Genomic DNA, 12,475 nt, shown 5'->3' with positions numbered 1-12,475 from the left:
CCATTGTGGTGCACTTGTTGTCTGCAAAGGTGGGCTGGTTTCAGGAGGAATACAGTTGATTTTCTTTCTAGCAGCCCATGTGGTGCCACATTTGGTTGTTAGGATGAGAGCAGTGCTGATAACAGGGAGGCTTTAGTTGTGTCCAAGCAATCAGACTTTTCTGTTGTTCATTCTCTACTGGTAACAGGAATGTGGGGAGCACCCTGGGAGCTGGGAGGGAACACAGCCAAGACAGGTGACACAAACTGCCCAAAAAAGCCTATTTCATTCAGATCACACCATAAAAGAAGTGTGGTGGGGGCAGGAGAACTCAGCTCCAGGACACACGTGCTTTCAGGATGGCTGTGAGCTGTGCGGCCAGAGCTGTGGGGTTCAGTGAGAAACTGCATTGTGCATCACCAGTTGTGTGTATTTTGCTACAATGTCCTCTTGTTGTTGTTGTTTCGCTCTCTGCTGTCCCAGTAAACTCTCCTTATTCCAGCTCATGAGGTTTAGGGTTTCTTTGGTTTCCTTTTCCCTTCCTTTCCCCCCACCCCCAATTCCCCCACACACCCCCTCTTAGAGAGCCTCTGGGCTGGGGTGAAACCATGAGAAAAGGTTCCAGCACAACACCCCCACATCAAGGCAGCTCAGACATGATGGGTGGAGAACCGGACACCATGAGAAGAATTTGGGCATTGCAGGGGCTGCCATGGCAGTCAGAGCTGCTGAACAGGGATGTGGCAATGAGCACATTGGGCTGCACTGGGAGGAGTGTGGCTGCACAGACAAGGGCCCTTCTGGTCCATCTGGACTCAGCACTGGTGATGCCACCTCTGGAGCAGTCAGTCCCACTGTGGGGCTTCCCAGTCTGAAGGAATGTGGAGGAACACGTATTTGGTCAGGGAAAGTCTGCCAAGAGACCTGGGCTTCTTTAGCTTGGGGAAGGGGACGCTGAGGGAAGCCCTCTTTGTGCTATGTGAAAAGAACATAAGAAAGGAAGTCCATGTGAACTGACAGCTCTGAAGGCCAGGGTGGACATGAGGATAAAGAAATGTCATTCTGAGGGTAGAGCTGTGGTGCAAGAAGTCACTGGGAGGAAGTGTGGATGAGCTGGTGGCTTTGTGCTTGTGGGAACAGCCGGTGAGGATGGAGAGACAACAGTACAGGCAGGGACATTGTTAGGTGACAATGAGGTGGGGAAGCGTGTTGCATCCCTGCAGCCTACAAAGAACCAGGTACAGGGGTGAGGCCGTGTGGGATGGGCTGTGGTGCAGATGGCCAAGGGTGCCATCCAGGATGAAAGGGCCTGATAGAAATGAGATCTTTGCCCTCTTGGCTGTGGCTGATGGCCCTGCCACAGAGGCCTCAGGTGAGACACATTGTCCTCATGGCCATGGAGCATGGCTGCCTTCTTGCATCTACCCCAGGGGAGGTCACCATGTGTCATACCCCTTTCCTTCCCTTCGTGTCACACTCCCCACATTCTAAGGAAGAGCCCTGAGACACAGGTGAGGGTCAGGATCTCCCTGCCCAGGGGCTGGAGGTCAGCACTTGGCATTTCTGCTTCATCAGACCAAGCCAGGGTGTCCTCAGCATCAGAGCTGCCTGTGCTTTGCCTGTGTTTGTCCTCATGGCCTCCAGTTGTCTGCTCTAATGAGCCCCTGGGGAGGCTTTGTCAGGAATGGCTCACAGTGGGGCCTGTTAGTGCTTCAAGGTACTTTGGGCATTACTCCTGACTTGAACTTCTTGAGAAGTTTGGTACCTGAGGTATATGGACTCACCAGAGACACCATGGGGCTCATTAACATCCAGAAAGCCCTTACAAGCATGGCTCTTCATGTAATTTTCTTTCAAAAAATAAGACTTGTGTGACTAATTGGAGAGGTTTTAGTTGGGTGATGAAACAATCACAGTAATTTCACAATGGAGGATTATTTCATAGAAAAAAAAAAGTGTCTGTCATTTTTCACTCCATGGAAGATGTTTTAGCAGCATTCTACAAGGGATGTTTGTCCAGAGGGTTCTGGACAGTATGGGAAAGCAGTCCCTTGAGATCCAACCCTGTCTGGAGAACCTTGCTCATCCCCTAGACCAGCAGTTCCCTCACTGGCCTTCTGGGACTCCCAACACTTTTCCTCACATCTATGTTCACAGACACAGGCAGATTTCTCTGACAACAAACAGCAGTGAAACATGACACAGTTTAATAACCATGAAATCTCTCTCCTCAGCTGCCTGCTACGGCCAAGCAGCGTGTGAAGGGGGTCAGCTTTCAGAGGAGATTCTCTCCCAGAACAGATTTAATCAGACAAACAGAAAGGTCACTTATCAACACCCTGAACTTCAGACAGAACAGTTCATTAGACTTCTGGAAGATGAGATGTTTTCCAGTTCTCTGAAGCTCAAAGTTTATCAGCATCTGAATGACCAAAGAGCGAGTGGAGGTGGAAACCTTTGAGCAAAGTGAAGTGCACACATCAGGGTAGTCTGGAGAAGGTGTCCTTGGGCATGGCTGTGTCACCAGGAGAGGTGGAAACACCTCAGTGATGAGGAAGATGAAGAGACAGACTGGGGGTAACGCAGGTTCAGGGGAAGGTGAGTATGACACTTCCTTGAAATTCCCAAGTTGTGAAGTGATTCAAGGAGTCAAGTGATTCAGCTGATGAAGATGCTTGTAAAGTGTTTATAAAAAGAAATTAAAAAAAGAAAAGGAAAACTTTTGGCTGTTTGCAGACAGACAGGATACAAAGAGAGCACAGCTCGTCATTCCGTAGTGTCAGGGTCACACAAGGCCTGGAGATACTGCATGAGGAATGGGATGACTGTGGCCCATGTTGTTACAGCTTAGACAAACCAGAACGAACAAGGCCCATGCCTTTTGAAATACCAACAGGGATGGTGACTGCACCACTTCCCTGGGCAGCCTGTTCCAATACTTGACTACCCCTTCAGGAAAGAAATTCTTTCTGATATGAGAAATAAATCTCCCCTGGAGCAATTTGAAACCATTTCCTCTCATCTCAACTCTTTGGGCCCGGCCTTCAGCCAGTTTCTAACCCAGCACAGAGTAAACCCATCAAACCCATGAGCAGCGAGTTTCTCCAGCAGGATGCTGTGGGAGACAGTGATGAAGGATTTACTGAAGTCCAGGTAGATCACATCCACAGCCTTCCCCTCATCCACTAAGCAGGTCACCTTGTCATGGAAGGAGATCAGCTTCCTCAAGCCCAATCTAAACCGACCCTGATCACCTGAGTGTGCTGCATGTGCTGCATGATGGTACTCAAGATAATTAATTCCATCCCCTTCCCCAGCACTGAGGTCAGGCTGACAGGCCTGTAGTTCCCAGGTCCTCCTTCTGTCCCTCCTTGTAGATGGGTGTCACATGTGCCAGTTTCCAGTCAGGCAGAACCACCCTGGTCAGCCAGGACTGCTGGCAAATAAGGGAAAGTGGCTTGGGGAGCACTTCTGCCAGCTCCCTCAGTGCTTTCAGGTGTGTCCCATCCAGACACATTGACCTTTGCAGATCTAAGCTGGGCTTCGGTCTACTTCCAGTCCCCATCTTTTCACTCAGGGCTCTGGGAATGGAGAGACAACTGGTCTTACCACTAAAGATTGAGTTTAAAAAGGCATTCAGTACATCAGCCTTTTCTTCATCATCCATCACAGTTGTTCCCCCCTGGATGCAATAAAAGTGGGAGATTCTCTCTGTCCCTCCTTTTATTTATAATTCTATAAATATATTAATAACAAATGGAGGGCCAGGGAGAATCTCCCAACTTTATTGTAGGATGCAAACAAAACTTGCAAAGGCTGAAAAAGCTTCCTGGCCAGAAACCTCCCCAGGCAGCCCACAAGCAGCCCCAGGAACTTTGGGGAGAAGGCCATTCCTAGTCAAGGGAATGGTCCTATAATATCAGACACCATTTTCTGGCTATACCAGTGTCCACATTCAAAAATGCTAAGCATCCACTAATAGCTCCCAAACAAAAGGTTTGGGAGATGAAATAACTTGGGAGCCCTAAACTTCCTCTGGTAGGGGGATCAGCCCCTGAAACTTCGGGGCTCAGAGCTTCTGTAGCTGAGGGACTGGTCTGCAGAGAGCCTGGTGTCATTTTCGGGCTCTACCCACATCCAAATTCAAAAATGCCAAACGTCAAGTAAGAGCCCCCAAACAACAGGTGTAAGGGCTGAAAGATGCTTCTGGCCTGAAACCTCCCCAGGTAGTAGACTAGCAGTGCAACAAACATTGAGGCTCAGGGCATTCCTAGCCAAGGCAACTGTCGTAAGAGTGACTGACCTCATTTTTCAATCTACCAGCAACATCCTCTAAAACTGCTAAACCTCCAGCAACAGGTCTCAAACAAAAGAAGTGAGGGCTTGTAGATATTCCTGGCCTGAAACCTCCACAGGTATCCCACTAGTAGCCCCTGTATACCATTGGGCTCAGGGCATTTCTTCCAAGGAACTGGTCCAAACTCTATCAGAGATAATATTCCCGATCTAAAAGCACCCAAATTTGAAACTGGTAAATGTCCAGTAATAATTCTAAACCAAATGTGTGAGGGCTGAAAACATTCCTGGCTTGAAACCTACCCAGATGGGACACTAGCAGCCCTGTTAACATTTCAGCTCAGGGCTTTCCTGTTCAAGGGTATCATCCTAACAGTCCCTGCAGTCATTTTCAGTCTCTACCTGTGTCCGTCTTCGAAACCTCTAATCATCCAGCAACAGCTCCCAAACAACAGTGCGAGAGCTTAAAGATGTTACTGCCCTGAAACCTGCTCCAGGTGTCAACTAGCAGCCCCAGCAACCGTTAGGATCAGGGCATTCCTAGTGGGGGGAATGGTCCTAACAGTGCCTGATGTTGTTTTCAGGCTCCACCAGCGTCCAGATTTGAAACTTCTAAATGTCCAGCAATAGTTGCTAAAGAAAAGGGGTGAGGGCTGAAAGAGGTTCCTGGCTTGAAATCTCCCTTGTTAGACCTCTAGCAGCCCCAGTAATCTTGGGGCTCAGCTTTCTCCTTACCAAGGTAATGTCCTAACAGTGCCTGACGTCATTTTCAGGCTCTCCCAGCGTCCAACTTTGAAACTTCTCAAAGTCCAGCAAGAGCTGCCAAACAAAAAGGGTTGATGGCCAAAGACGATCCTGGTCTGAAATCTCCCTAGATAACCCACTGGCAGCATGAGTAGCTTCTGATCATCTCAGCCCATTCTGAGCCAGTGGAACAACCCTAATAGTGCCTGACGTCATTGCACGGCTCTGCAGTCCTCCACCTTTGAAACTGCTGAACTGTATGAATAGTTCCTAAACAAGAGGTGCAAGGGTTGAAAGAACTTCCTGGCCTGCAACCTCCCCATGTGGAATACAAACAGGACCACTGACCTTGGTGCTCAGGGCTTTCATAGCCAAGGGAGAGGCCTTAAATGTGCCTGATGTAATTTTCAGGCTCTACCAGTTTCCACCTCAAAACTGTTAAATGTAGAGCAATAGGTGTCAAGCTCAATGTGCGTGGGCTGAGAAAGGTTTGTGGCATTAAACCTCCCCAGGTTGTGTCCTAGAAGAACCAATAACCTTGGGGTTCATGGCTTTCCTATCCAATGGGTTGTTCCTAACACTTCCTGACATCATTTTCTGGCTCTTAGCAGCATCAAGATTCAAAAATGCTAAATACCCATCAATAGCACCCAAACAAAAGTTGTGAGGGATGAAGGATCCTACTGGCCTGAAACCTCCCCAGGTTGCACACTCTGAGAACCAGTAACCTTGGGGCTCAGGGCTTTCCTAGCCAAGGGAACAGTCGTAACAGTGCCTGACGTCATTTTCCAGCTCTACCAGCACCCACTGTCATAAGTGATAAACGCCCAGCAACAGCTCCCAAACTAAAGGTGTGAAGGCTGAAAAGAGTTCCTGACCTCATACCTCCCATAGTGTCACACTAGCACCCAGTAACTATGGGACTCAGAGCATTCCTTTTAAGGGAACAGTCTATACAGTGCCTGAGATCACTTTCTGACTCTACCTGCGTTCTACTTCAACCCTGCTGAACGTCCAGCAATAGCTCCCCCCAAAAAAGGTGTGAGAACTAAAGGATGTTCCTGGCCTGAAACCTCCCCAGGTAGTGCAGTACGAGCACCAGTAACCTTGAAGCTCAGGTTTTTCCATTCCAGGGGAACAGTCCTAACAATGTCTGACATCATCTACAGGTTATACAAGTGTCCAACTTTGAAACTGGTAAACATGCAGCAATAGCTCCCAAAGAAAAGGGGTGACAGCCTAAAGAGGTTCCTGGATGAATCCTCCCTAGGTAACCCACTAGCAGCACGTTAAGACTCAGAACATTCCTAGCCAATGGAACAACCCAAATAGTGCCTGATGTCATTGCATGACTCTACAGTCCTCCACCTTGAAACTGATAAACTGCACCACTAGTTCCAAAACAAAATGTGCAAGGGTTGAAAGAAGTCCCTGGCCTGAAACCTCCCCATGTAGACTGAAAAAAGGATCATGAATTTTGGGGCTAAGAGCTTCCAAGGGAGGCTGTACAAGCATCAAAATTCAACTATGCTAAAATCCAGCAATAGCTCCCAAACAAAAGGGGTGAGGGTCAAAAGATATTCCTGGCCTTAAACCTCCTCAGGTATCTCACAAAACACCCCAAAACTAAACAGGTGATGGATACAAGAAGCCCAATCTCCCTGGGGTAGGCATCTGAGCATGTGAGGCTGAGTATGTGGGGGATTTCACAGAACTGGTCACCAGCATTGCCCTTGCAGAGGGGGAGTGAAAATGTCTTGGTTGTGAGCAGCACAGCATGGAGAAACCCACTGCAGCTCCCCTGTGTCTGCCAAGGGCAAGAGGAGGAAGTGGGGAATGAAGCTGCCATGGGACATTCTCTGCCTCTTTGCAGGAAGCCCTGAGCAAAGAGAACAAGGCAGTGAGAACTTGGGGCACTCTTCAGTGAGCAAAACATTCTCATTGCAGACCCAAGGACTGCCTCTCCCTGTTCTACTAGACATTGGAAAGGTCCTTTTTGGGAGGTGCATTTCCTGCTGGCTGAGGGTGCCACAGTTTGTATGGGGCTCTGAGGGGAGCTCTCCAGGTGTCAGTTTGTCCTTGCAGCAGCAGGTCTATCTTTTTTGATCTCTAGGATCTTCTCTGGATTGTGGTTTCCACTTCCCCCAACTGCAGTGCAGAGCTTTGTAGATTTGTTTTTCCTGATTTTGTTCTTGGGAACCCCTGAGAAACGCCAAATGCTCACCTAAACCCCTTCCTTACACAGTGGGAAAGAGTCCACTCCCTGTCCCAGACCTGGGGGTCCTGTCTCATGTGGAGACAAGGGAAGGTGATTCTCCTGCCCAGCTCTGGTTTGATCAGGAGAAAAGACTGCTGGACAGAAGGATTTCTCCCCAGCTGAGGGAGGAAACATCAGAGATGAGATCACAGAATGATCCCCATGAGGCCTGAGGCCCCAGGAGGAAACCTAGAAGAACTGGTCTTCTCCTGCTGAGCTGGGACAGGCTCCTGGGATGGAGGGAGCTCATGGCAACCCGGCAGCACTGAAGAGAGACAGCTCTGGCCAGGAGCAGCTCCTCTGCCAAGCACACAGGGCTGGGGACACTGCCTGTAGGCACCGAGGGGAGACCTGTGAGGCTGAGAGAGCTGACGGATGCTGAGAGCTCACTGGAGGAGAAATTTTCACAGTACTCTCCCTGGTATGTCTGTGGGTGCAGGGCAATGCAGGTTCTGTTCCTGGAGGGATCTGCTAAAGCTGGGACATGGGGCAGTGCGTGGGGTCTGTCAGGAGGACGGGTTCTCTGTAGGACCAGAAGGTGCTGCCTGGAAGGGATGCCCTTCTGCCTCATCAGAGGGACAGGGCAGGACAGCTGTCTTCTCCTGGGCATGGCTGCAGAGGTGTGAAGCAGTGAGTACAAGCAGGGGTGCCCAGAGCTGTCCTTGTGAGCAGGGTCCCTGCACTCCAGGAACTGTGTGCTGGGGCAGGGACTCTGCTGCTGGCAGGATCAGCACTCAGCCTGCCTGCTGGGCTTCCAGCAGCATCGCTGCAGAAAGAAGCTGTGGGTGGCAAGTGTGACCCATGGAAGGGCAGTGTAGGGTCCTTCTGCTGTCAACATGTTGGGTAGGACAGGTTTGCTCCCAGCTCCAGCTCATCCCGGGAAACTTCCCAGGGTCTTTTCAAGAACACCAGGGATGCATTTTCCACTCCAGGTAGAGAATTTGCTCTGAATATTCAGCTCTTGAAGGCTGTATGGGAAGTGGGAGCTGAGCTTTTCCTGATAACTTTGCAGCAGGCAGTGCAAACTCATTGGTCATTAGGAATTATCAGAGCATCTCCTGAGTCCTGCACACACAGAGGTTCCCAGGGCAGCGTCCTGATGCCAGGAGGGGTCTGCAGAGCAGAGCTGAGCACAGGGCAGGTTGGATGAGGTCTGTGAGCAAAGAGTGGGAGTTGACATGGGCACAGAGAAGCAGCTGCAGGGACAGCTCCAGGCAGCAAAGACCTTGGCAGGGAGGGAGAAGGAGCTGCTCCCAGAAATGCCCTGGCAGTGGGGATTTGGGACCTCCCTGACATCCCCTGCAGTGCTAAAACTTTCCCACAGAGAACACCTGGTTTCTGCCACCCAGCACAGACACTTCAAAAAAATTTCCAGGATTTAAGGATGAGACTTCTCTTTGGAAGCTCAACCTGCAGTGAGGAGAAACCCCTGAGTGCCTGCCTGTCCGTCACTGTCTTTCCAGCCTGGGCTGCAGCATTTCTTTCTGTTTCCCTTCCTGTATTTGCTGTCTTTGTCCCACCATTACCTGGGACTATGGGCAAGTCCATTGGTGGGTCTGGCACTGACCTGAACCTCACTTCACAACCCCAGCTGAGCAGGACTGATGTTCAGCAGTGTGTGGGCAGCTGCACTGAGCCCCCTGTGTCCCTGGCTGGGAGCGGGGAGCTGAGATCCTCCTTGGGTGGGATGAGACCACAGGAGGGCTTTGGAGCTCTGCCCTGTGAGACTGGATTCCTCAGCTCTCTGTGGGGTCCGGTTTCTTCTGCAGGGAACAGCAGGGTGTGATCACAGAGCGTCCAGTACAGGGCAGCTGAGAGCAGGGCTGATGGACAGAGCAGCTCTCCCCACTCTGCACTCAGGGGAAGGTTTCACTGGCACTGCAGCAGCAATGTCAGGCAGTTCTGACAGAAGAAACACTCCTCAGGTACAGTCAGGAGAAAACCAAAGCTGCAGAGCTCTGCTCTGCCCTCAGGTGAGACTGGAGCGACAGTGCTGAAAAGCTCATTCCTATCCATAGGGGATTTAGTCTGAGATCAAACCATCCTTCTATTTACTGACTGCTGCCAGGCAGGACTGATTTCTCCAGAGCCCACAGCCAACCCTTCTCCCAGCAGTGGTACGCTCAAGGCAGCACAATGCAGAACCCCAAAAGGGACCTGACAAAAGGCTTCCTGAATACAGAGAGTCAGTCTGAGGGTATTCCATTACAATTAGAAGAGGTTTTCTGTCAGAGTTCCCTAACTTCTCACTGTGCCTTTTCCTCCTTGGACAGGTCTCCACACTTGACAGCAGCAGATGTCCAACAGCAGCTCCATCAGCGAGTTCCTCCTCCTGGCCTTTGCAGACACACGGGAGCTGCAGCTCCTGCACTTCTGGCTCTTCCTGGGCATCTACCTGGCTGCTCTCCTGGGCAATGGCCTCATCATCATCACCATAGCCTGTGACCACCACCTCCACACCCCCATGTACTTCTTCCTCCTCAACCTCTCGGTTACTGACCTTGGCTGCATCTCCACCACTGTTCCCAAATCCATGGCCAATTCCTTCTGGGACACCAGGGCCATTTCCTACACAGGATGTGTGGCTCAACTCTTTTCCTTTTTAATTTTTATCTCCACAGAGTACTATATTCTCACGGTCATGGCCTATGACCGCTACGTTGCCATCTGCCACCCCCTGCACTATGGGACCCTCCTGGGCAGCAGAGCTTGTGTCCACATGGCAGCAGCTGCCTGGGCCAGTGGGTTTCTCCATGCTGTGCTGCACACAGCCAACACATTTTCACTCCCCCTCTGCAAGGGCAATGCCCTTGACCAGTTCTTCTGTGAAATCCCCCAGATCCTCAAGCTCTCCTGCTCAGATGCCTATCTCAGGGAAATTGTGGTCATTGTGGTGTGCTTCTGTTTCTCTTTTGGCTGTTTTGTGTTCATTGTGGTGTCCTATGTGCAGATCTTCAGGGCTGTGCTGAGGATCCCCTCAGAGCAGGGACGGCACAAAGCCTTTTCCACCTGCCTCCCTCACCTGGCCGTGGTCTCTTTGTTTCTCAGCACTGCCTTCTTTGCCTACCTGAAGCCTCCCTCCATCTCCTCCCTATTTCTGGACCTGGTAGTGTCATTTCTTTACTCAGTGGTTCCACCAGCAGTGAACCCCCTCATCTACAGCATGAGGAACCAGGAGCTCAAGGATGCCATGTGGAAACTGAGGACTGGATCTTTCTAAGCAACAATAAAGTTCTCGTATCACCAACCATGGAGCTCACATTATGACCAGTCCCTATCTAGTAGGGTTTTATAGTTTGGGAGGCAGTTGTTTTTTGGGTATTTTTCCTTCTAGATTGTCTAATCTTTAACATGATCCACGTTTATCCCATTCCTAATGAAGTATCTCCCTGTCTTGTGTGACCCAGACACTGTGCTCTATTTGCATCGTGTCTGCCAGCAAAGGCCATATTTTTCTTCCTTTTTTTTCCCTCCTGACATTTAAAAACACGTTACAAGCACATCTTCATCACCTGAATGTACTAATGGTCGCAAAAAAAATACATATCTTCTCCTGTACCTTCACTACTGTCTCTGTCATCTCCCCCATCAATCAGGTGTTTCCACCTCTCCTGATGATACCCTGGTGCCTAAGGACTTCTTTTCAGTAGACTAAGCTGAAATATGAACCTTACTTTGCTTAGAGGATTCTATCTCCACTTATTCCTTGGACATTCAGAGGTTGCTGAACTCTCCAGTGTCTTCTTTTACATATAGAGAGTTAGGAACCCTCCATTTTTCAGAATTTTAATGAACTGTTCTGTCATATGATCCGGATGTTGATATATATCCTTTCTATATACCTGAATAAAACTGTTCTGGGAGAGAATCTCCTGTGAAAACTGACCCCCTTCACACGCTGCTTGGCCGTAGCAGGCAGCTGAGGAGAGAGATTTCATGGTTATTAAACTTTGTCATTTTTAACTGCTGTTTGTTGTCAGAGAAATCTGTCTGTGCCTGTGAGCACAGATGATGCCAGGAAAAGTGTTGGGAGTCCCAGGAGGCCAGTGAGGGAACTGCTGGGCTTGGGGAAGAGCAAGGTTCTCCATGCAGGGCTGGATCTCAAGAGACTGCTTTTCCTGCCTGTCCAGATCTCCATAGCAGACCTATGTCCATCACAGAATGCTGCTGTCACTTCTTCTATCAACTGAGCCATGGCAGAAAATACCCGTGACTGGAGAAAGGTCCTTCATGGGAAATTCCTTTGACATCTTCATCACCAACGACCCAACTAAAATCCAAGTAGCTATAGAAGGTTTGAGTTTTTTAAGGAAAGTGACTTGAAGAGACATGCTTGTAAGGGCTTATAAGGTTAATGAGCCCCAGGGTGCCTCTGGTGAGCCCAGAGACCTCAGATACCGAAAAGAGAGTGAAGAAGCCTCTTGAGAAGTCCAAGTCAGGAGTAATGCCCTTGAAGCATTTACAGGCCCCAGTGGCAGCCATTACAGACAAAGCCTCCCCATGGGCTCCGTAGAGCAGACAACTGGAGGCCATGAGGACAAACCCAGGCAAAGCACAGGCAGCTCTGATGCTGAGGACACCCTGGCTTGGTCTGATGAAACAGAAGCGCTGACCCCCAGCCCCTGGGCAGGGAGATCCTGACCCTCACCTGTGTCTCAGGGCTCTTTCTTGGGATGTGGGAAGTGTGAAACCAAGGGAAGGACAGGGCAATGACACATGGTGGCCTCCCCTGGGATGGGTGCAAGAAGGCAACCATGCTCCATGGCCATGAGGACAATGTGACTTACCTGAGGCCTTTGTGGCAGGGACATCAGCCACAGCCAAGAGGGCAAAGACCCATCAGTCACTTGTAGCCTGAATGGCACACTTGGCCATCTGCAGCACAGCCTGTGCCACACTGCCTCACACCTCTGTACGTTTCCTTTAGGCTGCAGGGACACAACACACTTTCCAACCTCATTCCCACCCCACGATGTCCCTGCCTGTTCTGCTGTCTCTCCGTCCTCAACAGCTGTTCCCACAGACACAAAGCCACCAGCTCATCCACACTTCCTCCCAGTGACTTCTTGATCACAGCACTATCCTCAAAATGCTGTATTTGCCTGCCTTCTGCACCTGGTAATGGCATTTCTTTGCCTGGTGTTTCCACCAGCTGTCAACCCCTTTCATCTAAAGCATGAGGAACCAGGAGCTCAAGGA

At 50.1% G+C, this 12,475-nt stretch overlaps 1 protein-coding gene across 1 annotated transcript; it reads left to right on the top strand.

Annotated features, from left to right (window-relative positions):
* Window positions 1-9,572: 9,572 nt before the first annotated feature.
* Window positions 9,573-10,496, top strand: LOC311199962 (olfactory receptor 14A16-like; the record flags this gene model as incomplete). The annotated part of the gene is made up of 1 exon (XM_084274115.1): window positions 9,573-10,496. One exon carries the CDS (start codon window positions 9,573-9,575, stop codon window positions 10,494-10,496), a length of 924 nt encoding a protein of 307 aa, XP_084130241.1.
* Between the last annotated feature and the right edge of the window lie 1,979 nt (window positions 10,497-12,475).

Source organism: Gallinula chloropus (assembly GCF_964237585.1).
Source record: "Gallinula chloropus genome assembly, chromosome: 22".
Lineage (NCBI taxonomy): Eukaryota > Metazoa > Chordata > Aves > Gruiformes > Rallidae > Gallinula > Gallinula chloropus.
Note: the sequence above shows the minus strand (reverse complement) of the source record. Positions and strands in the feature narration are given on the sequence as shown.